General features: G+C 37.9%; 1 protein-coding gene across 1 annotated transcript in view; it reads right to left on the bottom strand.

Annotated features, from left to right (window-relative positions):
- LOC119838063 overlaps positions 1–27,861 on the bottom strand; it is a 107,601-nt gene that overhangs the window by 6,494 nt on the left and 73,246 nt on the right. The window contains exons 3-10 of the mRNA XM_038363871.1: positions 5,871–6,015; positions 5,066–5,133; positions 4,360–4,507; positions 3,131–3,243; positions 2,811–2,925; positions 1,953–2,080; positions 1,185–1,300; positions 512–621 (exon numbers count right to left, since the gene is read on the bottom strand). Of these exons, the coding sequence (XP_038219799.1) occupies positions 512–621; positions 1,185–1,300; positions 1,953–2,080; positions 2,811–2,925; positions 3,131–3,243; positions 4,360–4,507; positions 5,066–5,133; positions 5,871–6,015 (943 nt within the window). The remainder of the gene's footprint in view (positions 1–511; positions 622–1,184; positions 1,301–1,952; positions 2,081–2,810; positions 2,926–3,130; positions 3,244–4,359; positions 4,508–5,065; positions 5,134–5,870; positions 6,016–27,861) is intronic.

Below are 27,861 nucleotides of genomic sequence, written 5' to 3'. Positions count from 1 at the left end.
GCACGATTCGGCACAAATTGGGCAGGCTCGCACAGAGGAATTATCACACCCCTACATAAGACCGGTGTGAAATAATAGTTGATGTATGGAAGCGGAGTACGATTCGGCACGAACTGGACCAGGTTATACCGGGGAAGTACCACACCCCCACAGAAGACCGGCGTGAAATAGTAGCATGCTACTGTGTTCCCTTCGGTGAGTCGGCGCCGGAGGCCCATATCTTTTCCTTACCCTTCGCAGTCCTTTCCTTTATTCCTCACGTCCATCCTTTCTTAATCTCTTTCCAATTCAAAGCAAAGTCGCTTCTCACGTCTGTCCCTATGTATGTATGCTAACATATTTAAAACTGATTTTGATAGGGTCTTTTAATAGATAAGAAGGATTCAAGAGGAAGGTTTACATCTACACATCTATTAAACAACTCCGAATTAGTTTATGACTACCAGTTGATGTTCTGTAATTTCTCACATACATCAGATGGGACGCATATGGGATCGTGGGGTCCACTTACCACCCCCTGGTGACGTGTGCGACCAGCGTGATGTGTTTCTTGTCCTTCTGCTCCAGGATGGAGTGACACACCAACCTCTTCTCCTCATAGGAACCATCCGTATTCATTATCTGTAATATGAAGATTATAGCAGACTAGCTGTTCGCTCCGGCTTCACCCGTGGTACATATATAGCCTATGTCACTATGTGTTATTGCAGATTTCTAATGGTGATGAATTCTTGAAATCGGTCCAGCCGTTCACGCGATTGCGTGACCAAGGGAAATAGAAATTCATCACTACATAGTATAAAACAAAGTTGTTTTCTATGTATAATAACATCTATTAAACTAATTCGAATTAACGCTTGCGAAGCCGCGGGCAAAAGCTATTTAGTTTATACATAGATGATATCGTTTTAATGATAAAATCAAGTAAATGGTCTCACTTGCTCTTATACAGAGTATACGTAAGGAAATTATTGAATCCCGGCGATCCTAATCAGGATAATAAGATAAATTCATGAAACTATTGTATTGTCACCGATCCGCGATAAGTGTACAGAGTTTAAATTCAATCTGTCTGTTTGAAGTGGGTCAGATTCGGGTCAAACGGAGTCGGTTACATACAAACATACAGGCTGATAAAAGCGTGATAATAAGACACGCATTCTAGGCACTATGCTGGTACATACCTTCAAAGTGGCGTTCTTGGTGGTAAAGTGGTACTGGTGCGTGTGATCGAGGCTGAACCATTTGTGATGCTCCACAATCCAGCTGGGGAAGTGGCAGCGGTTGTGCTCATCATCACCTGCGAGATGGAGAAGGTGATGAAAGATGTTAAGCTTGTACAGATCTATCTTTTATGAAAAAGCTTTGTATATAGTACTAGCGGTCCGCCCCGGCTTCGCCCGTTACATATGTAGCCTATAGGCTTCCTTAATAAATGGGCTATCTAGCACTCAGAGATATTTCAAAACAGACTAGTAGTTCCTGAGATTAGTGCATTCAAACAAACTCTTCAGTTTTATAATATTAGTATAAACGTAACCAAATAAATGGTCAAGTGCGAGTCGGACTCGCGAGACTATATTTACCAAACAAATAAGTAAGGGGTGTGTAGAAAAATTGGTCACAAACCAAATTTCCAAAACATTCACAATAAAGTTTTATTATATATAAATGACATGTCACATTGTTTGTCCGCGTTGGACTACTAAACTACTCAACCGATTTCAATAAAATCTGCACACCGTGTGCAGTTTGATCCACTTTAAAAGATGTGATAGATTATATCATTTAAATTACGATAAATGACTCGGACGGAGCCTTGACGTGCAGCCAGTAAAATTAAAAAAAAAAATTATTTTTTTAAATTTTTTATTTTCTTTATCACTACAAATCAAAATCTCGCACTGCCCTTTCGCGCAGTCGGTTAAGTTAGCACACTAAGTGGTACATACTAGTTGTGAGTTTCATGGTACGGCTGCCGTCGGTGGGTGAGGACAGACCGTTGCACGTGGCGTCACCCGACTGCGCAATAATGTATGACATACTTTTGTCGCTGTGCTGCCCCTTGTAGATGAAGCACCTGTGGTTGATGAAGAAACGAATGAATTAATGAATAATGTCGTGAATATATTACCGACTAATATTGTAAACTAGCTGTGCCTCGCGGTTTTACCCACGTAGTACCTCTTGTTGTATAGTATAAAGCCTTCCTTAAGAAATGGTCTATCCAACACTGAAAGAAGTTTCCAAATCGGACAAGTAGTTCCTGAGATTAGCGCGTTTAACCAAGCAAACAAAGAAATTCTTTAGCTTTATAATAAGAACATATAAATCCGAAAGTAACTCTGTTTCTTCGTCACGCCTATGCGACTGAAGTGATTTGGATGAAATTCGGTACATTTTAAGTTGGAAACTCGAGAAAGGAGATAGGATGTTTTTTTGTCCCGGAAACTCCAAGAGAACTGTGTGGGGGAAGCCCCGGGATGATTAAATGAATTGTATTGGCGCGCGCTATGCTTGCTTTAAGTGTATTCCTTTCCTCGCCCTTTCTAGTTCATTCCTTCCCTTATACCTTACCTCTTTAAAGCTTTTCGCCCGATTTGGGGAAAATTGTAACTTAATCTACATGGCTTGTACACTGTTATGAACATCCCTTCCCAGTTAATTCCTTTATTCTCACCGTCAATCCTTTCCACCGTCTATACTTTTCCTCTTAAAAGCACTACCTCTGCGAATGTTCACGGGCGGTGGTGATCGCTTACAATCGGAAACCACCAGCTCAGATGCCAGATATTGTGAATATAACTCACCTATATGTATCCTCGTCAGATGCTATGGAATTCCTTCTTTGGACCTGAGATATCTGCCCGACCAGGTAGCGTGTGGAACCTTCCTTCCATGTCGCCAAGCAGACGAGCTCTTCCACTGAAAGTAATTATATATATTTGAACATACTTGCTACTAAAAAGGCAAGTGACTCAGAGGTGAAAGACTTAAAATCGATAAGTATGGCCTGAACCCTAATAGGAGGCCTGTGTCCCTGCAATTGGAATAAATATGAACGGATGATGATGATGATGATGAAGCGAATAGATGAATGTATGCTTGATAATCATGGATCTAGACTCACCATTGCTCTCGGTGCCAGGTACGTCTGGACACGCCATGTATCTGAGCAGAAGTCGGGAGTCATCTGTACAGGATTCTGCGCGAGACGGTGGATAGGTGCAATCGCCGGTGCCTCTGGAATTATGAGAAAATCATTTCAGTCACTACGTAGTATAATAGAGGGGTCCTGGGTTCGATTACCGGTGGGGATGCACAAGAAGAAATGTTTTGATCTGACAGGACACAACGCTGAACACCTACCTGTCCATAAAGAAAATCGATCAGTGAAACAGATGGTACATCATCCGCCCTATACCCCACTAGGGGATACGGGACTTTACTACCCTATGGACGTTACTTACCTCATGTATGCATGCTTAGATCTTTACAACTACGAAACGAATTTTAATGGTGTTTATTTAACAGATAGAGTAATTCAATCGAAAGGTTTATATGAATAACAACATCTATTAAACTACCGAATTTAACGCGTGCGAAGCCGCGGGTAAAAGCTAGTAATACATCACTGCGATGATGCAAATGTTACAACATAATTTTCGACAGTTTGTAATTTCTCGAGCCAGATTATAATCTAACGGTTTTTACATTCTTACAGCGACATACATAAAAACATCACATATTTAAATTAGTTGCCGCTTTCTAAAACAAACTTAAAAACAAATATAGAGGGTGTTCCGTGCTCGCTCCGTGGAAACAACCTTTATCCACTCGAATATTCATTCGGTGAATTTGAATTTTATTGGCTCGCCACCCGTGTACTGGCTTCTTTGTACCCTTTGAAATACTGAACAGAAAAAGGTAAGTTTTATACTATGTCTGCGTGTGTTTGTTTCTGCAGCTACGCTGAACAAAGAACTTATGAAATTGGTGTCCCGTTGTGGGGTATGGGGCTAATTTCACATTTATTTTAATGATCGCTTTCATATATTATAGTCTACTACATATTACCCTACGACCAACACGTTCTCTATTTAAAACTAAACCCTACTAAGCATCGCTCTCTGTCTGGTTGTTTGTATGTCTGTCTATCACCAGTCTGTATGTCGCTCGATAACCTTTATTTATAACAAGTAGGATAAATGTGAATTTACGATAATACCATAAGAAGATTTTGCAGCATTTGTTTTCATATTCACGTAAGTAGAAACATAAAATACCACACGTTCATTGATAACCTTTATCATTTATATCATGTAGGATTATCGTAAGATTATTGTAGGATTAACTCACCTATTATACGTGAAAGTGAAGGGCGCCGGGTGGAAGGGGCAGGGCTGCGGCGTCGGACTCGGCTCCTTCCGAAACATGGAATAGAGTGGTGCATCACCACTTATTTCATCGCAGATGGACGACAGGGAGTCCTTGAGACTGCAAAACGCTGGTAGACAGAGATATGTTAGATATGCTGGCCATAATTGGTTCTCGCTACGGGCTACATGGTAACACGGACGCGGGGGTGAACTGAAGGTTCAGTCTGGTAACGACATGGTCAAGGGGTGACTCTTGACGGAGATCACGTGCCTTGACTAGGGCTGACGCATGAATGAAGGGGGCTGGAAGGGTCTTTTGTTTTTAGAGCGTTGCATGTAGGCGTTTGATGTAATGTCTGAGCATGTCGGTCTGTCTGGACAAACATATAGCTAACATGTTTGAAGTTTAAAATGTTTGGATTAGAAATGAGAAATTTTGAAAGAATAGAAATCACGATGCAGGATTCGGACCCGCGTCTTTATGCCAAACCGTAGCAACGCCTAGCGTCTCAGCCACCCGTGATCCCGCCACAGTAATCGAATTTCTTCTACTCTTTCAGTTTTATGTGCTTTTGTTTGGATTAATCAGAAAGGAATTGTGAAGGGTTCGAACCATTAATTAGATATATCCTATTATAGTTATGTCGAAAAAACTTTAATATCGCGATTTAGGATTTCTTACTTACTTTCTTTATATTGCAGCACATATTTGTGTTTCTCGTGAATCACCATACACCTGTAGCAGTCGTAGCTCCTGGAAATAATGAATGAATAAATGAATAATGATTCTTCTAATGTAAGGCTAGTAAACTTAGGTGTGACAAAGTATAATACTAAATGTTTAAAGACTCACGAAAATTTGCATGTTATTTCTATTTGCACCTTGGGAATTGCTGGATCGATTCCAATATTTAGTGTAATTGACTTTTATTCACTATCAGATAATATACATAAAACCGCCTCCTTGGTACAGTGGTTAACGCGTGAGCGTGAAACCGAGGTGTTCTGGGTTCAATAACCGGTGGGGACGCACAAAAAAAAATGTCTCGGTCTGGCAGGACACAAAAGGCTGATCACCTACTTGTCCGTAAAGAAAATCGATCAGTGAAACAGATGTACATCATCTGCCCCATACCCCACTCGGGGACACGGGACTTCACTTTTTAATATATATAATAGAGAAAAAGACTCGATTCTAAAATGTCGAGTCACCCTTCGGCACGATTTGGGCCAACTCAGTGAACCAGCTGGGGGAGCTTTCCGTTTCCTTACCCCACCCTTACCTTTCCTTCTTTCCAGCCTCAAATCTTTCCTTTAAACGGCTTGACCGATTCCTCTGAAATTTGGTAAGCATATTGGGTAGGTCTGAGAATCGGCTAACATCTATTTTTCACACCCCTAACTGATAAGAGTAAGGCAGAACAGCGTTTGCCGGGTGCAGCTAGTATATATATATATATATATATATATATATATACGCAATGTACTTACCGATCATACAGCAGGAATTTATCATAGGACTCTGTCTCCGAGCACTCGCCTTTCATCTGTATGTGAGTGGAGTTGATGCCAATGAGCTGGGGTATGCCCGACTGGAACCAGCTGCCAGTCCACTCGGCTGGGAAGGTGCAGCCCCCTGGAAGGAGACGGGAGGCTTAATTGAATCCTTACTAATAAAAGCGTCTTCGATTGTCATTCGTGGGCGTCAACTGAGCAATTTTAAATAAATAAATAAAATAAAACCAGTTTATTTCATTTAGAATTTTACAAAATATGGAGTAGGAGTTGCATAAGTTTAAGAAAAAGCCTGTGTCTCCTGACCTGCTCTTCCTTAAATTTAAACGTATTTTAACTAGGTATATGAAAATTAAATTTTACTCATTTATGTGTTGATTTCGTTAGATTTTAATCGACGATTGATTCCTTTGTGTCTTCACATTTTACGTAGGTAGCTTGTTTTTCACCTAGACTATTTTGAATGCTAGCCTGTTTAAACCTAGGTTGTTTACGATCCTAAATATAATTGAATGAAATCAATGCGAGCAAAACATGTTGTGGCTGTGTTATGGAAATTTCTTTACGAGGAAGACTATTGAAATAGTCTTTCTTGGGTTCCGTATTCAAACAGTAAAACGGGACCCCATTACCAACCACTAAGTTTTCGGTGTCCGTCTGTCTGATTTTTTTTCTTATGTCATAGCGGGCAGCTGAGCTGGTGGTTCGCCTGATGGTAAGCGATCACCACCGCCCATAAACATTCGCAAAGGTAGTACGTCTGTGAATGCGCTGCCCGCTTTTATGGGGTAAGGGAAAAGGATTAACGACTGGAAAGAAGGAATGGACTAGGACGGGTGAGGAAAAGGAAACGGGCCTTGAAATAAACGGCATTCGAAATAAATTTAGTACAAAGACAGTTTTGAGTTCGAGAAAGGATACAAGATTGTTTTATCCCCTAATTTCCAAGAACTCTATTCCTTTGACTATGCGAGCAAAGCCGCGTGCGGAAGATAGCTGGTATAAGTCCATATTAATATTATAAATATGAAAATCTCTTTGTTACACTTTCATGTCTAAATCACTGAACCAATTTTAATGAAACTTGTTACATGACGATTAATTCTACCAAACGTAGCTATTTCCCATTCTGACAAAGACTTTCGTTTCAAAAAAACACGCTCAAATCGATTCATCCGTTCGGAAGCGCACATGTGAAACTCATTACGCCCCTCTTCGCTGTCGGTTAAATCGTTTGAAATTCATTAGTTTATTGTTGAGAGCAATTAACAATGGGGCTAGCATATAGGTCCCTTTTTGGTGCCTAAGTACAAAGGCTTATTGTTCTTAGGTATTTTAAAATTGACGTGTTATGAAAAATATGAATGAGATGGTTCGATTTAGAAGCGAGTGAGTTTTAATTTTATTAAATTCATCATCATCATCATCATCATCATCATCAGCCCGTATGTTCCCTTAAGTGGGAAACAGGCCTCCTATGAGGGTTCAGGCCATAATCCAGCACGCTGGCCAAGTGCGGGTTGGCAGATGTCACATGTCGTCGAACTTTTGATTCTCGGAAATGCCGGTTTCTTCACGATGTTTTCCTTCACCGTTTCGGGCAGTGGTGATGTTATTCGCAGATAAATTGAATAATTAATTTATTTCCTCCACGCTCGCCGGGTCTCGAACCTCCGACTTATCGATTTTTAGTACGAGGTCCTCCCCATTGGCCAGCACATAAAATTAATCTTCTTTGTACATAAATAAGTTAGGACATTTATCTTCTCTAGCTCCGTGGCTTCACTCGCCTGTTATCTCTCTGTCTTTGATCTAGACACGATGAGATTCAAGGAATTTGGTAGCGATTTATACTAGCCGCACGCCACGACTCGTGTAGTCATTTATCGTAATTGAAATAATACAAACTGTCTTTTAAGTGAGATCCAACTGCACATGGTGTGCGAATTTGATCGAAATCCGTTCAGTAGTTTCAGCGTGATTGACGGACAAACATCCAAACAAACTTTCACATTTACAATATTAGTGTAAAGTATAATTTAAAGAGCAGAAATCGCTTCCGCTTATGACCCACCCCACACACATACATACGTAATAACACCTATTGTTTTCCGCGCATTGTCAGACACCAGGTGGTTCAGAAATCAGATCTAGACCAGCTGAATGCCTGGATTGGTTGGGTTCAATGAACCGTGATTATGAGCTTAGGGTTCGTTGTAAATGGGGGTAGATTTCAATTTAATACGTTTATTAGTAAACTACTTATATATAGCTTAGTAAAAGTAAACGCCAATATTTTTGTGTCATTCTGACGCATAAGCATAAGCTACAACACCGCAAAGTTTTATCAACATCGGTTAAGTACTTTTGGTGTGATTGTGTAACAAACATTTAAATTCTTCAATAATATTAAAATCGTTATGGAGGCCCCGATCTGGATTAAATAATAAATTTGGTACATTATTTTTTATGCTTAATTCCATCAAAATCTGTTCACCTTCATCGATATGTTTCGATTAAGTAAAAACTTACACAATAACATAATAAGAAAATAAAAAAAAACAAAATGGATGCGATTTTGTATTATTGTGGGAGTCGAGCAGGCTTCGGCACGAATTGGGCCAGCTCGCACCGGGGAAGTACCACACCCCCACAGAAAACCGGCGTGAAATAGTGGCATGCCACTATGTTTCGTACGGTGAGTGGGGGAGCCGGAGGCCCGTTTCCTTTTCCTCACCCGTCGCAGTCCATTCCTTCATTCCAGTCGTTAAGCCATTCCTTTTCCCTTACCCCAAAAAAGCGGGCAGCGCATTCCCAGAGGCCCAGCCTTTGCGAATGTTCATGGGCGGTGGTGATCGCTTACCATCAGGCGAACCATCAGCTCAGTTGTCCGCTATGACATAAAAAAAAAAAAAATTAGTAATATGTAGTTAAAATTTCATAATGAGCATTCATTTATTATTATATGAAATAATTACATCATGTGACCGAACGGGCGACGAAAGATTCGTAATTGCTTCTCTGATGTCTTATGCAAGAGTGAGACGGCAATATTATTCAGTCCCACTATACTAATTATATTATATATTATATCCTATCCTATCCTACTAATATTATAAATGCGAAAGTTTGTAAGGATGTGTGTGTGTTTGTTGCTCTTTCACGAAAAAACTACTGAACGGATTGCAATGAAATTTGGTACGTAGACAGCTGGACATCTGGAATGACATATAGGAAACTTTTATCCCGATATTCCTACGGGATACGGACTTACGCGGGTGAAACCGCGGGGCGCAGCTAGTATGTTATATACAAGTGATATTATTAACGCGAGTTTGTAATGACGGTTGAATGGATGTTTGTTACTCTTTGTATGTCTCTTTTTCACGCGAAATGAGCTTATCGTATCGTTTGAGTACTGGAATGAATTATAGTCTAGATTACCACATAGGTTGCATTTTACCCGGATATCTGATTGACGCTGCGGGTTACAGCTAGTTAATATTTAAATTACTTCCTTAGTATGTCTAATAAATTTGGTAAATTTTTTTAAACATAACGATACATCATCTAATAATAATATGTATTATTAAATTAATATTGTATGCAGATAAAATGCAGTACACAAGAAACTACAAATGTAAAAACCTACTTATTTCAAACCGGTTAAAGCTTATCTGATTATGATTAGTGTATATTTTCTTTAATTCAATTAACAGACAGAGAGACTCACACGGATGTGAACCGCTGGATAGACACATAGACAGGCAAAAATTGTAATATACACGTTGTGAGTTGTTTTATGAGAATATGATATCTTGATATCACAGAGGTACGTTTTCATTGTAAATGCATCTTTCAAAATAGAAAAAAAAAATGACAAAAAATAAAAAATTAAAACATCAGTTATATTAACAATGTGTGTATACAGTATAAAATCTGTATGAGATCGGACTTCGGAATGGGATTTTAAAATCATTTTATTATTTTTAGTTTTTTTTAAACATAATTTCCATACTGATATAAAAGATTAAATAAAATCAAATTTAAAATTAATTACGTATTACATAACACCGTCCTGTATGCGGCTAATATGATTGAAGTTCATTTTGAATGAGTAATAAACGACGCTCATTTGCCATTATATCCGTCCCGCTCGCACAGCCCGCCACGCAACGAGTGCGAGAGAGACGGCTATACGCGCTGCCTTGTTATCGGAATTTCGACTTTATGTTCGAAGCGATAAGGTGCAAAATTAATCCAGCAAATGTGAAGTGATTAATTTTCCATTTTATAAAGTGCTACATATTGGTTGGTAATTGAAAAATTTTTCATATTTTTTTAAGTTTATTGTTTTTATATTTAGCTAACGGTTCATTGGTTAGCAATTTGTGTTTTAAATTGTTGTTTTTCTATCGTTAGACTTGGTATTTCATTAAAAAAGAAAGATTAATATATTAAAGTACAAAAACTCAAAAAGCACGCTCTAATGATAGAATGAACTTAATTCTCACTTGCTCTTATACAGAGTATACGTAAGGGAATTATTGAATCCCGGCGATCCTAATCAGGATAATAAGATAAACTCATGAAACTATTGTATTGTCACCGATCCGCGATAAGTGTACAGAGTTTGAATTCAATCTGTTCGTTTGAAGTGGGGCAGAATCGGGTCTAAAGGAGTCGGTTACATACATACATACAGGTGAAGCTGATAAAATCGAGTTAATACTTAAGTTATTAAGCTTCTTATAAATACTTTTAGATTGAGATTAAGTTACGGATGCTGCTAAATTCTGTATATAAAAATGGCTGGACCGATTTTAAAAATTCTTTCACTATTATAAAGCTGCAATTACACGTGACATAGGCTATATACGTACCACGGGTGAAACCGGGGCGAACAGCTAGTAAATAATAATTCATACGAGTAAGAATGCTTTATTTAAACGCAGTAAAAATCCGCAATAAAAAACTCGACAAAGAAAATAATTCCTCAACTCGAACAGTACATGTTTTCCCGCCGTTTGTACGCGATTAGAGGATTACCAAAATCGGCTTAGCGGGTCGGGGGAAATTAGAAAATATGTAAAGAATATTTTTATTACGTTACCGGCTTATGCGTTGAATAAAAAAATGTCGGCATATAGGTATAACAGAGTTATAAAGTTTATAAATAAGGAACGGCTGAATAGATAATGATGAATTTTAATTTCTTAGATTTATCACTTTTTCTTATCCTATAACATTTACTAGCATTCCAACCTGGCATCGTCCGTGAATACATAGCCTATAGCACTCGGGGATCAGGTACATATCAATCAGCGGAAGTTTTTTTAAAATCGGTACAGTATTTCCTGATATTGGTGCGATCAAACAAACTCATCAGCTTTATACATGTATTATAAATATCGATATGACATGAAGCTTCATTCGTGACAAAAAAAAATAGCCTATCGTTCATAATTTTCAAAAATCTCATTCAAATTTGTCTATTCAGTTTACGCGTGATATCATGACAGACGGACACACTATGCTACCTCCATTATAGGTACCTACAGACCAAAATAAACACACAAAGCTTTCCTTTGATTGTCAAATCATAGATCTGTATCTATAAAACATTCGTGGACAAACAAACATCATTACGTATGGTCGATATCGTGGAATAACCCCATAACATCGATTGTAGTTTAACGGTTTTATTGCCGGTTTTTTTGTTATTTTTTTTTATGTCATATCGGGCAACTGAACTGGTGGTTCGCCTGATGGTAAGCGATCACCACCGCCCGTGAACAGAGCAGAAGCTCAGACCTCTGAGAATGCGCTACCCGCTTTTAAGGGATAAGGGATAAGGAAAGGATTGATGAATGGAAAAAAGGAACGGACTGGGAAGGGCTAGGAGGAGGTTATAGAACTCCGGCTCCCCCACTCACCGAACGAAACACAGTAGAATGCTATTTCAAGCCGGTCTTCTGTGGGGTGCTTGCCCGGTGCGAGCTGGCCCAAATCGTGCCGAAGCATGCTCGACTCCCACAACTCGTTTTTCTACAGGCGTCGAGCGCACTTCGGCACGAATTAAGCTGGCGTAAACAAAACAATGAAACACCTACTATTAATATTATGAAATCTTAGTCAGCCTTAAGCTAGAACTTAAACTTAAGTGCTACTCACACTGAAACTTTAGATTTAACTGAAACTCAAAGTTAAGCTGCTAATCCAGACTTCTCTCAAAAGTACTATTAAATCATCAAATTATATAACAGATTAATTAATTATCAACGAATAGTGTTTATCAAAGACTGAACAGATTTAAATAAAGTTTGTACCTTCAGATAGATTTGAGAATGGTTAAGATTTAAGATGTACAAATCGAATGCGTGAGGAACTGCGGGAAAAGGCTAGTATTCATATATAAAAGTACATTTTTATCCTGCCTTACATCATTTATTTAATTTAAGTTATTTGTGTAATCTTTTTTTATAATGGGGAAATCCTACATAGATCCCCACGGCCCGCGGGAGGAGGACGTGGTTCTATGTCGGATTCCCACCTAATAAAACCCCACTGTGTTCCACCACGCTTTACTGAAGGGGCCACGGGAGCTGGTTATAAGTCTTTTTTTTATGTCATAGTCGGCAATGGAGCTGGTGGGTCACCTGATGGCCGGTTTCATCTTGTAACCGAATGCATTGTTAGCTGGATAAAGCATAAACCAATGCAATCAATGTAAATTGCGAAAAAAATACATTTTTTTTTAAATCTAGACGTTGGCAGCCCTAACCGGAAAAAAAGTGACAGCCCTAGCGTGATATTGGCAAAGATAATCGCGAATATGGCCTGTCAAGACAAAGCGACGTGGGACCGCATTATGCAATTGTGTCTGTCACATGCAATTGTATTATTTAACGCGTAATTGAGTGTGCGTCTGCGATCTAGACTGGGTTAGGGTTGGCGGCATTGAGTTATCGAGTTAGGTGTATACATACATTTTAGAATTGAGTTCAAATTATATAGAATTTATAGGAGTTGGATTTGTAGTTAGTTGGCGAGTCGCTTTTCCTCCCAGGTTTACTTTAAATAAGATACTAAGACATCGCATCTGTCTGTCTGTCTGTCCGTCCGTCCGGCATCAGGCTTTTTTTTTTTTTTTTTTTTTTTTTTATGACATAGCGGGCAGCTGAGCTGGTGGTTCGCCTGATGGTAAGCGATCACCACCGCCCATAAACATTCGCAAAGGTAGTAAGTACCTCTGTGAATGCGCTGCCCGCTTTTATGGGGTAAGGGAAAAGGAAAGGATTAACGACTGGAAAGAAGGAATGGACTGGGATGGGTGAGGAAAAGGAAACGGGCCTCCGGCTCCCCCACTCACCGTACGAAACACAGTGGCATGCCACTATTTCACGCCGGTTTTCTGTGGGGGTGTGGTACTTCCCCGGTGCGAGCTGGCCCAATTCGTGCCGAAGCGTGCTCGACTACCACAATAAAAGTATGTAAGGCTGTATATCATGCACCGTGATAGTTATATAGGTGACATTTTTAGACATGATTAATTCTGTTGCTTAATAATAATATAATAGATAGACGGAATAACTTCATAATATTAGTATAATAATCCTATTCTATCTTACTAATACTATAAATGCGAAATTTTGTAAGGATGTGTGTGTGTGTTTGTTGCTCTTTCACGCAAAAAACTATTGAACCGATTGCAATGAAATTTGTTACGTAGATAGCTGAACAACTGGCAAGTTTCACCCGCGTAAGTCCGTACGCGGGTGAAACCGCGGGGCGCAGCTAGTGTTTCATAATTTTATTAAAAAATCGAAGTTGGCAACCCTATCCGGACCACACATTAGTGTGTGTGAAATTCAAATTTAAAGTGATTTGTTTTGTCGTAATTGGATATTAAGTATTGATTAACACCGGATTGATGAATAGAAATATCATCATCATCATCATCATAATTTTGATCACACTACAAAGACTCAGGCCTCCTTCCTATACAGTTTTAAAAATATGCTAAGAATTTAAATATCTCATTCCAAAAAAAAATTATAAGCTTATTGTTAACATTTGTCTATTTAGGAATAAATTAGTCTGAAATTGATATGAACAATATGATAAGTTATTAACTTAAATAACTTATTATACTTATACAGAACTTAACTTCATGATACTAGGTTTTGCCCGCGGCTTCGCACGCTTAAATTCGGATCAATTTAACAGATGTTATTACACGTATATAATCACTCTATCTTTAAAAAAAAACCCATTAAAATCCGTTGCGTAGTTTAAAAGATTGAAGCATACATAGGGACATAGGGGCAGAGGAAGCGACTTAGTTTTATACTATGTAGAGGTTTAAGTGTCCCACACGGGGGCCGGTTCGTCCCCCGATTGTTTACGCAAAGTTCCATTCAGCACTAAATTAGACAAATATATATATATAAAATGGATCCGTATAATTTATTGTAAATTGTCTGTTGGTTACACACCTGGGCGAACACAGCGGCTGGGGCGTTTTGATACTTTCATTGTTTTAATTTAACTAGCTGTGACCCGCGGTTCCACCCGCGTAAGTTCGTATCCCGTAGGAATATCGGTATAAAAAGTGCCTATGTGTTATTTCAGTTGTCCAGCTATCTACGAAGCAAAATAGTATTATTATTCACCAATAGATGTCAGGAAAAAAAAACACGAATATGACAATTTCTAAAAAAGATTCCTAGCTAGATCGATTTATCGCCTCCGAAACCCCCTGTATACTAAATTTCATGAAAATCGTTGGAGCCGATTCCGAGATTCCAATTATATATATATACAAGAATTGCTCGTTTAAAGGTATAAGATTTATTTTATTTATGTTATTGTAGAAATCATCTTTACTAATATCATAAAGCTGAAGAGTTTGTTTGTTTGAACGCACTTATCTCAAATACTACTGGTCCGATTTGAAAAATTCTTTCAATGTTAGATAGCCCATTTATTGAGGAAGGCTATAAGCTATATATGTACCACGGGAGAAGCCGGGGCGGCCCGCTAGTATAAGATAAAACGATTATTTGGAAATTATCTCGAAGATTCTATTTACATAATCTTTCTGGGAACTAGACGAATAATTATTTTACTTAATTACAATAAAACTACAATGAACATTAAACTTATTACTTATGACTTTGAACAATGGGTGGTCCTATCGCTATATAGCGGTTTCTTCCAAACAAACACGCCTGCGGAGAGAAATTACTTACAGGAGAGGAGTATTTCGTTCTACTTGGTAATTCTAATCTTATAATTCCAACTCAAACTCAAACATTTATTAATTCAACTAGACTTCTTATAGAAGCTCTTTTGCATCGTCATATCACAGTTATAACATTTACCAGTTCAACAGTTAAACCGAAACAAGAAGACCAATACGTTGTAAACGTAGTCTCCGGTTCGATACCCGGTCTGGCACCGAAGGCTGGGAATTACAAATCGAGAGCAAATAACTTGTAAGGAAAATCAATGCGAGAAACAGATGTATGCATCTGCCCCATACCCCATATCCCCACTTCAGGAGATAATACAAAACCATCTGAGTCTGTTATCATTTATCAATGATACATAGCACGTTCATTTTGAGTGTTATGTTTTATACTTAATTTTTTTTAAAATGTCATAGCGGGCAACTGAGCTGGTGGTTCGCCTGATGGTAAGCGATCACCACCGCCCATGAACATTCGCAGAGGCTCAGACCTCTAAAAGTGCGCTGCCCGCTTTTAAGGAATAAGGGATAAGGAAAGGACTGATGAATGGAAAAAAGGAATGGACTGGGAAGAGCTAGGAGAAGGAAATAGGCCTCCGGCTCCCCCACTCACCGTACGAAACACAATAGCATGCTATTATTTCACGCCAGTTTTCTGTGGGGGTGTGGTACTTGCCCGGTGCGAGCTGGCCCAATTCGTGCCGAAGCGTGCTCGACTCCCACAATTAAAATTTATTCGAAATCATATTCTTTTATATATTTAAAACTAGCTTTTGCCTGCGGCTTCGCACGCGTTAGTTTCGGAGAAGTTTAATAGATGTTATACATATAAACCTTCCTCTTGAATCAATCTTTCTATTAAAAATCCCCACCAAAATACGTTGCGTAGTTTTGAAGATCTAAGCATACATACATACGTAGGGACAGACGCGGGAAGTGACTTTGCTTTATACTATGTTACTATACTGTACTTAGTGATAGTGATGAATCTTTTTAACTACCTTTCTTTCTTTCCTTAATTTTTCAAGTATCAAATAGTTCCGAACCCACTACAGTGCACAGTGCGGCGCCCAGGTGGGTTATTAAGACGTTTTTCTTGTCACTGTACCCCAGTGTTGTGCTCAAATGTCGATAAAATTTTATCGACTCGATTGTCCTATTGGATAGTAATAAAATGGGAAGTTAATTAAGTCATTAATGTCCAAGTGAAATTTATTGTTTAAGGTACCACTTTAGTTAGTTATAAGTGAGTATAACTCAGAAGTGTTCAATGACTGAAAGTTTTAAGTTAAATGCTTATGTTCCATTAATAGAACTTTAAACAATATAAAATTAATTTTTGTAAATTGTAAGCTGATTAACTTATTTATTACTAGCTGTTGCCCGCAGCTTCGCCTGCGTGGCTACATAAATTTTCATTCCCTATTTGATCCCCCTGGCCGTAGAATTCGTTAAAATCTTATCTAGTCGATGCCTAGATCATAGTGGCTACCTGGATGTCAAATTTCTGCTTGATCGGCTTTGCATTCTATATTTTATACAAGACGCTCGTCCAGTCTCCGCCCGGATATCAAGATTCCAGTTTTGATCCCAAGGGAGCATTTAATCTGGATAAAAATTATCTTATCACCCAAGTCAGCTCATACCCTCTATCTGTATACCGAATTTCATCAAAATCCGTTCAGTAGTTTTAGCGTGATTGACGGACAAACAAACAAACAAACAAACTTTCACATTTATAATATTAGTGTGATTAAAAGTATTTTATTGTTTTATGAGATAAAAAACAAATAACAATTATAACTATCCCTTAGTTGCGTAACACTTGTGATAAAATCAGTTATGTTCGTGTGTTTATTCGATTATAACTCCACGTAACTTATTTCTGAGACTAGCGTTGACCTTTGACTTCGTGCATGTTTGAAAGTTGTGTGTGAAACATATCGTATATGCTTCATTTTGAATTTTTTTGTAAATATTATTATTTAATCGTATTAATAACTAGCTTTTCGCCAGCGGCTTCGCCCGTGTAGAATTCGCTTAATCACGCGACATGGTAAGGAGTATTGTCTTCCCATTGAAAGGTATAGTTTGTTCTTTCCCACGTTTAGCTCCATCTTCATACCAAGTTTCATCAAAATCGGTTTGTCAATAACGAACTTTCATACAAACTTTCATCCCCTCTTTCAACCCTTTCTACCCTTTTTTCGCGATAAAAAGTATCCTATGTCCTTTCCTATGTTCAGTTCTATCTTCATACCAAATTTTATCAAAATCGGTTCAGTGTTTTAGGCGTGAAAACGTAACAGACAGATAGACAGAGTTACTTTCGCATTTATAATACTAGTAGGGATAACAGGTTTGTGAAAGAAAACGTTAGAAATTACAAATTTTATATTTTAAATATATGAACATAGTAATTTTGATATCTATATATAGGTACTGATCATATAAAGCAGGAGACTTGGTCATTTGCACGCGCTAATCTCGGTAACTGTTGGATCTATAAACGCGAAAGTTTGTAAGTATGGATGTTTGTTTGTTTGTTTGTTCAGTCGGCAATGGAGCTGGTGGGACGCCTGATGGTAAGCGCTACCACCGCCCATGAACATTTGTAGAGGCGTAAAGTCGATTACAGACCTTACGCCTCTACAAATGGATTGCCGACTTTAAATTGGGAAGGAATTAAGAAAGGATTGGCGAGAGGAATAAAGGAAAGGACTGGGAAGGGGAAGGAAAAGGATGGGCCTCCGGCTCCCCCACTCACCGAACGAAACACAGCAGAATGCTATTTCACGCCGGTCCTCTGTGGGGGTGTGGTACTTTCCCGGTGCGAGCTGGCCCAATTCGTGCCGAAGCGTGCTCGACTACCACATTCTGGTACTCTTTCACGCGAAAACAGCTTATCGTATATGAACGATATTTCATTCAGAGATAGATTATAGTCTGGATTAGCACATAGGCTATTTTTCACCCGGGTACCGCCCGAGCAACGCCGCGGGTTACAGCTAGTAGGCTATATGTTATTAAAAAACACATATTTCGATAAACAATTGTGATGTCACTAGCTGCGCCCCGTGGTTTCGTGTAAGTCTGTATCCCGAAGGAACATCGGGATAAAAAGTTGTCTATGTATTATTCCAGCTGTCTGGCTGTCTACATACACATAGACATACAACCATCCTTACTAACTTTCCCATATTATATTAGGACATTCATTTACGTACCGGCATATTTTTTACAACAATATATCTTATCGATAAAAATCTATCGCATACTAACATATGACTCACATCACTAGTTCCCCACTATGGCGGATATTTTTCTTCAAGTCCATAAAGATTTAGCGTAAAGTGAATTTTGAAGGATACCCTTAAATTTATTAACTTTATAAACCCACGCAAAATATGTACAAATAGAATTATTGCAAGGAACAAACTACGGCCCGCGGATTTACTCGCATCTTCATTACATACAAAACAAAGTCGATTTCCGCCGTCTGTGTGTCTGTCTGTGCCTTTAAAACTACGCAACAGATTTTAATGGTTTTTTTAATAGATTGAGTGATTCAAGAGGAATAAATTTGTATATATCTATATATATATATATATATATATCTATATATAAAATTCTCGTGTCACAGTTTTCGTTGCCATACTCCTCCGAAACGGCTTGACCGATTCCTCTGAAATTTGGTAAGCATATTGGGTAGGTCTGAGAATCGGCCAACATCTATTTTTTATCCCGATATTCCTACGGGATACGGACTTACGCGGGTGAAACCGCGGGGCGCAGCTAGTCTTATATATAAAATTCTCGTGTCAATGTTAGTCTCTATACTCCTCCGAAACGGCTTGACCGATTCCTCTGAAATCTGGTAAGCAAATTGGGTAGGTCTCAGAATCGGCTAACATCTATTTTTCATACCACTAAACGATAAGAGTAAGGCAGAACAGCGTTTGCCGGGTCAGCTAGTATTATTTGCACCCGTGCGACGCCGGGGCGGGTCGCTAGTCTGTATGAAAGTTTATGTAAGCAGATATTTAATTTAATTTTCTTCATACTTTATTTATGTAAAAATTACTGGTAACCATTTAAACAAACAAACAAATTCCTTGTCAAAAACAACAAAAAAAAAACACTTTGTGTATTAAAAACCCAATATTACATTGCGTTTAACAAAAAAAAAATCAATTTTCTAGGAAATATGTCAGTATTTAAATAAAATTTCTTATAAATACAAATTTTTCGAAAATATCATCCGAAACAACTTAAAAACTGCACCCACTTGCAATCAAGTGCACCCCATTTTTGGAATTCGGTTAAAAAGAAAATGGCGCGCTCTCAGAAGGCCTGAAGCGTTCTCAGACGGTTTCAGCACGACGAGTAAGCTATAAGCGTGCTTACGAGGTTTTTATGAAAAATAAAAATATTTTCAATGGTACTATGGGGCGGGGTTAAGTTAGTTTGAACCTGTGGTGTAGTGGTTAGTGAATCGTGATGACTAGGAATGGGTTCGATTCCCATATCTGAGGAAGAGTTAGGTCTGTTTAGGATTTATCTAGGACGAGCTTCAGTTTCCAGCCGGCTCTCTGTGGAAACAGCTTTCCGAACTGGTGGTTAATATTATTACGATTTAAAGGTCTAGTTAAATAAATGAGTTTTTAACGGATTTTAAACTCGATTTATTCATTATATTACCGATGTTTGACCACGTTTGACTCGATGTTTGACCACGCTCGCTGTAAATAAATCGCGTTTAAAATCCGTTAAAAAGCCTTTAATTTCTAAATGTATAATACTCGCGTAAAATCAAACGCAAGAGAATACTATGTTATAAATGTTTGATTTTTAAATTATTACATGAAATTGTATAAAAAAATCTTAACTTACATAATTTAATTTAAAGTTAAACCTTCAATAGTATAAAATAAAGTCGCTTTCTCTGTCCCTATGTATGCTTAAATCTTTTAAAACTACGCAACGGATTTTGTTGGGTTTTTTAATAGATAGAGTGATTTAAGATTTAAACTATTCCGAACATAACGTGTGCGAAGCCGCACGCAACAGCTAGTAACAAATAAAGCACGATATGGCCTTTCATTAATTCGAAAACTACTTCTATACATGAACTGACAACCTATATATCTAAGGATTTAGTTTAATACCATTTGGTTTCAATAATTGCATTGAAATAATTAAAATCACTAAAACCAGAATTTATCCAACGGCATTTTAAACTTAGAAGCTAGATGGGCACGTAAGGGACCCGCCATCTTTGGATTTTAGAAAACTTTACGACCACAGATAAGGAATTGGCGCGAAGCCAACTGGTAACTGTCAAATATTTTTAAATTTCTGATTCAATAATCTTCTTAGTGGAGCGTAAATTTTGTCCTTTTGATAGTTACAAGAAACCTATGCTTTTACGACAATCCGATAGGCTTCTTATGAAATACTAGCTGTGCCCTGCGGTTTCACCCGCGTAAGTCTGTATCCAATAGGAATAACGAGATAAAAAGTTGCCTATGTGTTATTCCAGTTGTCCAGCTATCTACGTACCACATTTCATTGCAAGATTAACAAACATACACATACACAAATATCCATCCTTACAAACGCATTTGCATTTATAATATTAGTAGGATTAGTAGGAGTAGCTGTTGCCCGCAGCTTCGCCCGTATGGTCCAACTAAATTTTAATGGTACATTATCTGCTCTGAGTCGTTATCTGCACGCCGAATTTCAGCTCGATCGGTCCAGTAGTTTTGGGTTGTGAGTTGTTATATCAGTTAAGTCCTTTTGCGTTTTTTTTTCTGTTTTCTCTCAAAAATTGTCTGATGCAAAACTCTGCCCACGCGTGTATTATGCAGAGTTTTAAACGAGCATTACAATAGACTTTGAACATTACTAAAACGGAATAAGGTGTTGCTTTCAATGTATATGTTATGCGACACCGAGTGGACATTTATAAACCAACGTTTAATAGACGATTGTGAGTCTAGGGAAATATTAATTGACCTATAACTGGTTCCCAATCGGTCCACCCAGAACCGATTTTGTATGGTGAATCTTCAAAACGAGTAAACCGAAATAGATGCGGTCCTAATCCTCGATAATTTCCACTTACAACTTATCGATCCACATACACCAATAACTCGAAACCAGAACATCCGCGCAAACTCACAGGCACCAGCCAATCAACAATCACGAAACTCACCACAGACAACACATCGCGATGACGGCGCGCGTCAAGTGACATTGACAGCTGACAGGTGACAGTTCGCGCCAAAACCAATTTGCGCGGGCCGCCCGAGGGCCATCGAGCCGCCATATTGACATTGTGTTTCAAGTTATTGTTTATTGATTACAACTTACAATATGTGTGAAGCGTAGATTGGAGAGAGTTGGGTTGTTATTTGCTATGTCAATTGGAAACTACTGAACCGATTGTGTCGGAATTTGATTTTGATTTATTATAGCCGAATATATACCTGAATGTATTAGAACACAATATTCATTAATTAAAGTTGACAAAACCACAGGCAAAGCTAGGTCAATTGTTGAAGCAATACCACATGTGTAAGCCTGTATGTTAATCAGGGCATCATCTATTTACAAAACAAAGTTCATTCGAATTGCTTCAGTAGTTTACACATAAAAAACACCATACCATTAGCTACTTTTTTATTTTATTGAACAAAATAACAGAAATCCAAAATAGATATAAGAAAACAATTTAGCAGTAGTGCATACATGGCAGGCTTTTGGTTAACAGCCATATCTACCAGGCAACCGTTGAGCAAAGTAAAAATACATTAAAACAAAGGCAAGATTTTGTAAAATTAAGATAAAAAATAACGACAAAATACAAACTATATACTAACTTTAATAAAATCTATTTACCAATGAATATGAACAATTCAGTAATTCATACGAAAGCAAGCGAAACCGCGGGCGAGCGGTAGTTGTAAATAAAAATTTTCGCAAAACAAAGGCCCCCGGGGTGATTCCGACATCATTAATTTGAAAATATTAAATACACTTTTCATTATGATAATATTGTGTCCTATTCGAACTGTGCTCAAAACGATAAGGCTGTTTGCAGACGAGGCGGTTCGATCGATTTGCAAAAAAAACGCTACGTGTGTAGAGCAATTTTTGGAGGAATATGAAAGTTTGTACTGTTTAAAGTATTCTGTTTCTAGTTTTATAGCAATAAAAGGCCCGCTTCCCTTTCCTCACCCGTCCTAGTCCATTCCTTCTTTGCAGTCGTTAATCCTTTCCTTTTCCCTTACCCCCATAAAAGCAGGCAGCGCATTCACAGAGGTACTACCTTCGCGATTGTTTATGGGCGGTGGTGATCGCTTACCATTAGGCGAACCACCATCTCAGCTACCCGCTGTGACATTAAAAAACAAAAAATAAATAAATGTAATTAATATATTACAAACTGCGTCCCGCGGTTTCACCCGCGTAAGTCCGTATCTCGACGGAACACCGGGAAAAAATTTGCCTATATATTCCAGTTGTCCAGCTATATACGTACCAAATCTCATTGTAATCCGATTAGTAGATTTTGCGTGATAGAGTAACAAACATGCACATACCCAAATACATCCATCCTCACAAACTTTCGCCTTTACAATATTAGTAGGATAGGATAGAATTAGTAAGATACATTTTTTTGTTTTCGCTATTTAAAACTAAGGCGTGTCTGGTAGAGAACACGAAATAGACATAAGGCGGCCATTGTCAAATATATTTTTAGTCCTCTGTCATTATTCAAACAAAAACATACAAAAAAATACTGCAAAATTGGTTGACTTGCGTACATTTACACACGTGAACTAAAACGCACGAAACACGCGGCGTTTCAACCGTTCCGTGCATAAAACGCTGTTTCTTTTATTGCGTGTTTCATCATTACTCTGTGTACATAATACCTTATTGTTTTTTATTCATATTTTGGAAATTTCGAGAAATAAAATTAATTGTTTCTTTCGGCCATTGTTATGAGATTTATTTAGTCTCTATTAAGTTAGTTTTTTAAATTAGCTTTTCTTATGTAAAAAGAAATTGTTTAAAGGAGCAATTATATATTAGCTGTATCCCGTAGGAATATCGGGATAAAAAGTTGCCTATATGTTATTCCAGTTGTCCAGCTGTCTACGTACCGAATTTCATTGCAATCGGTTCAGTAGTTTTTGCGTGAAAGAGCAACAAACACACACACACATTCTTACAAACTTTCGCATTTATAATATTAGTAGGACTTATGCGATACCACCTCAATTATTTTCTTTCTCTCTTTCTCATTTCTATCTCTCAGTTACATGTACGGATAGTCACGTCTTAACTATTATTTATTTAAATAAAATAAAACAAATAAACAGAATAAAATCTGCTCACGCTTTAGCAATTTCCACCAGACAACCCTTCAATAAACTACTGAACAAACTCTCAAATATTCTTTCTTCACCAGCGTAGAGCAGACGCAACCGCGTGTGTAGACTAGTGAACACGAAACACGAAACAGGAAACGGATGCGGCCGAAATCGCGCGAATCGGCCCTCCATCCATCGAAAACGATTTGTCAATAGTGATTGTAGCGCAACTGTTAGTTTTGATACTTGAATATGTATATATCTAGTATTTTCTTGTGTTTGATTTTACGCGAGTCTCCCCGTGACCACGCTCGCTGTAAAGTGTTCGAAACATCGGGTTAATAATATAATGAATAAATCGCGTTTAAAATCCGTTAAAAAGTTTTTAATTGAAGTGAAACTTCTTTAGAATCGTTGTGATTTCAAACCTGATGCAACGGAAAAACGACAGGTAACAAATACAAAAATGTGTAGAATGAAGCCGGCAAAGAATGAGACAGAAATATACATACTATTTTATATATATTCATCTCATTCTATTGTCGATTTACTGAAGTTTCACTTCTATCGTGTGTAAATCACACACAGACCTTTTTTTTTTAAATGTATATATCTACTAATCTATCTACTACGAAAGATTCGTAATTGCTTCTCTGATGTCTTATGCAAGAGTGAGACGGCAATATTATTCAGTCCGACTATACTAATTATAATATATATTATATCCTATCCTATCCTATCCTACTAATATTATAAATGCAAAAGTTTGTAAGGATGTGTGTGTGTTTGTTGCTCTTTCACGCAAAAACTTCTGAACCGATTGCAATGATATTTGGTACGCAGATAGCTGGACAACTGAAATAACATATAGGCAACTTTTTATCCCGATATTCCAACGGGATACCTACTTACGCGGGTGAAACTGCGGGGCGCAGCTAGTATATCGTAAAAATTAATTTTGTAAGTATCAAAACTGTTAAATCGCAGTATACAAATTTGATCATTGCGTCGTTAAGTGATTGGCTTTTATACAAAAACGGACAAACGACGTTTTATATAAATGTTTTTACAGTGCCTCAACACTAGCTTATGCCCTTGGCTTCGCTTCTTAACAATCACGCCAATATTGTAAATGTGAAAGTTTGTTTGTTTGGATGTTTGTCCGTCAATCACGGTGAAACTACTGAGCAAATTTTGATGAAATTTGGTATGAGACTAGGTAACGTATGAATCATTTGAAATATAATTTACCATATAAATAGATTACGTCATGCAAAGCCATGCCGGATGTCTAGTCTTAAAATATAATAAATTATAATCAACCGTCTTCAAAAAAGCTTTTTTTGGGTTTGTAACCTCAGAGCTTTTGACTGGGTGAACAAATTTTGATGATTCATTATTTACTTGAAAGATGATGATAGAACCACCTGTGAGATCTGTAGAAATTTTGTCTAGTTATGACAATATAATAGAGGTTTAGAGAAGAAAATTTAATAATATTAAAAAAAATATTACATTTTCTTCCAAGAATAAAATTTAACCAGCACAATTTAAATTAATTGAACAGTAACAATAAATCGTTATAAAATATTCCACAAATTTTTTCTCGCTATCCCAAGAAAATCTAAAGAGTTTAAGAGTTTAAAATTAATTGATATAAAAAAAAATCTCACATTTTTCCTAAATCCCCAAACAAATTCGACGGCAGAATTAATTAAAACAAGCAGCAAGGTAACTCACACGCGGTCCCCAGCGGGGCGGAACACGGCCCTTCCATTTGGCCGGCCGTGATGCCCCTCTCCGGGGAACGGCGCTGGTGCCTAGTGCTTTAGGGTTCTTTTTATGTTGCTTATAAGCTCAGCGGTTGAGGCACTATCATCGAAAAAGCTTAGAAAAAAATCTAAATATATGAAGGTGACTGACTGACATAGTGATCTATCGACGCACAGCCCAAACCACTGGACGGATCGGGATGAAATTTGGCGTGCAGATAGACGTTGAGACGTAGGCATCCGCTAAGAAAGGATTTTGGTGAATTCTACCCCCAAGGGGATAAAATAGGGGATGAAAGTTTGCACTACGATTTTATTAAGACCCTGCTTATTAATTTTATCAAGTTGCGGGCATCAGCTAATCACTATATAAATGCGATAGTAGCCATATGTCGTCACGCCTAAACCAATAAACCAATTTAGATGAAATTTAGTACAGATATAGTTCGACACTCGAGAAAAGACATAGGATGGAAACCACTAGACTGTTTGTCTATTATGATTTTAACAGTTGCACAGATTTTAATAAATCCCCGAATGAAAATAGTTGAAGACCCAGGGTCTCTCTTTATCTTCTCTTTTCCAAAAATCAACATTAAGAGATGAACAAGACTACAAAATTTAATTTTTATTTTTATATCATTGAAATGCTTTATAAATGAGAAATTTTGAAAAACTAGAATTTTTTTTTATTCTTTAAATTTCTCAAGACTACAAAATGTCTTACTGTAATAAAATGTACATCATCCATATTTTAATATTTGCTAATCTTATTGTATTCCTCATATTCCAAGTCGGTTAACGGAACCAACGTCATACCAGCCAAGCGTGATCCTGTTAATTATTACATCGACCGGATAGGGGCTTCGATTCCCCGCGGGCACATATTTATCGCAACACGACCTCTGATGGAAAGGTGGAATTTGTTAATGGACGAAAAAGGGTAAATTTTAAGCATTTCCCTTAATACTTTTATTGTTGTATGCCTTAACTAGCTGTTGCCCGCAGCTTCGGCCGCGCGGTCTTAATAAATTCTCATGATACTAATTGTCATCCCCTATTTTATCCCCTTTGGGGGGTGGTATTTATCAAAATCCTTTCTTAGCGGATGCTTACGTCACAACATCTATCTGCATGCCAAATTGAATCCCGATCCGTCCAGTGGTTTGGGCTGTGCGTTGATAGATCACTATGTCAGTCAGTCACGTTTGAGTTATATGTATATATTTAGATTAGACTAGTTTTTGTATGCGTTAATATCGGAGTAATGTAATAGATGTTATTATACATAGAACCTTCCTCTTGAATCACTATCTATTAAAAAAAAACCCATCAAAATCCGTTGCGTAGTTTTAAAGATTTAAGCATACATAGGCACATAGGGACAGAGAAAGCGACTCAGTTTAATACTATGCATTGAAGATAGTGATGTTAAAAATGCAGAGAATAAAACCACTGTTATTAACCGTTATAAGGTTTCTTTAATAAAGGTGATAGAAGCTAGATGCTAAAAGCGAAATAAATGTTTATTATTATTTAGTATGATGCCTTTTTTTTTAGTGGGGAAATCTTGCATAGATACCCACTGCCCCCGGGGATGGAGCCGTGGGTTGTGTCGGATTCTTACCGACCAAAACCCCACTGTGTTCCGTCGAGCCACTTGGGTGAGGGGGCCACGGGAGCTGGTTAAAATTCATCCGCGACATTTAGTATTATGTCTATATTCAAGTAAACTCTCTCTTAACTTTTATTTATAAATGCACAGTGTGGGGGTCGAGCACGCTGCGGCACGAATTGGGCCAGCACCGGGGCAGTACAACCAGCATATACGCATAGGTACTACCTCTGTACATGGGCGGTGGTGGCATACTATAATAAAAAAAAATCACTTAAGATCTACTAATATTATAAATGCGAAAGTTTGTAAGGATCTGTGTGTGTTTGTTGCTCTTTCACGCAAAAACTGCTGAACCGATTGCAATGATATTTGATACGTAGACAGCTGGATAACAGGAATAAGATATAGGCAACTTTTTATCCCGATATTCCTACGGGATACGGACTTACGCGGGTGAAACCGCGGGGCGCAGCTAGTTTAACATAAACACAACTTAACACAACCAAGGGTGAAGAAATGCAACTTAAGCACTGAAATACTTCGCTCACACAATACATCGATACGCGACAATGGACTTAACGCAACTTAGCATAACTTTTAAGTTATGCTATTCAACAACTTCAAAATACTGGAATTGTGTATTATTTGAATTTAAATGTGTTATTTGATTTTCTTATATCAATGCTTATACAAGCCCCTCGCCCCGGCTCGGCCCATGTTTAGCCCGGGGTAAAATTAAAATATAGCCTACTCACTGCGCTGCGCGGTTTCACCCACGTAAGTCCGTATCCCGTAGGAATATCGGCATAAAAAGTTGCCTATATGTTATTCCAGTTGTCCAGCTGTCTACATACCAAATTTCATTGCAATCGGTTCAGCAGTTTTTGCGTGAAAGAGCAACAAACACACACACCTCCTTACAAACTTTCGCATTTAT

Source organism: Zerene cesonia, unplaced genomic scaffold (genome assembly GCF_012273895.1).
Source record: "Zerene cesonia ecotype Mississippi unplaced genomic scaffold, Zerene_cesonia_1.1 Zces_u001, whole genome shotgun sequence".
Lineage (NCBI taxonomy): Eukaryota > Metazoa > Arthropoda > Insecta > Lepidoptera > Pieridae > Zerene > Zerene cesonia.
This window is presented reverse-complemented; position numbering and strand designations above follow the sequence as displayed.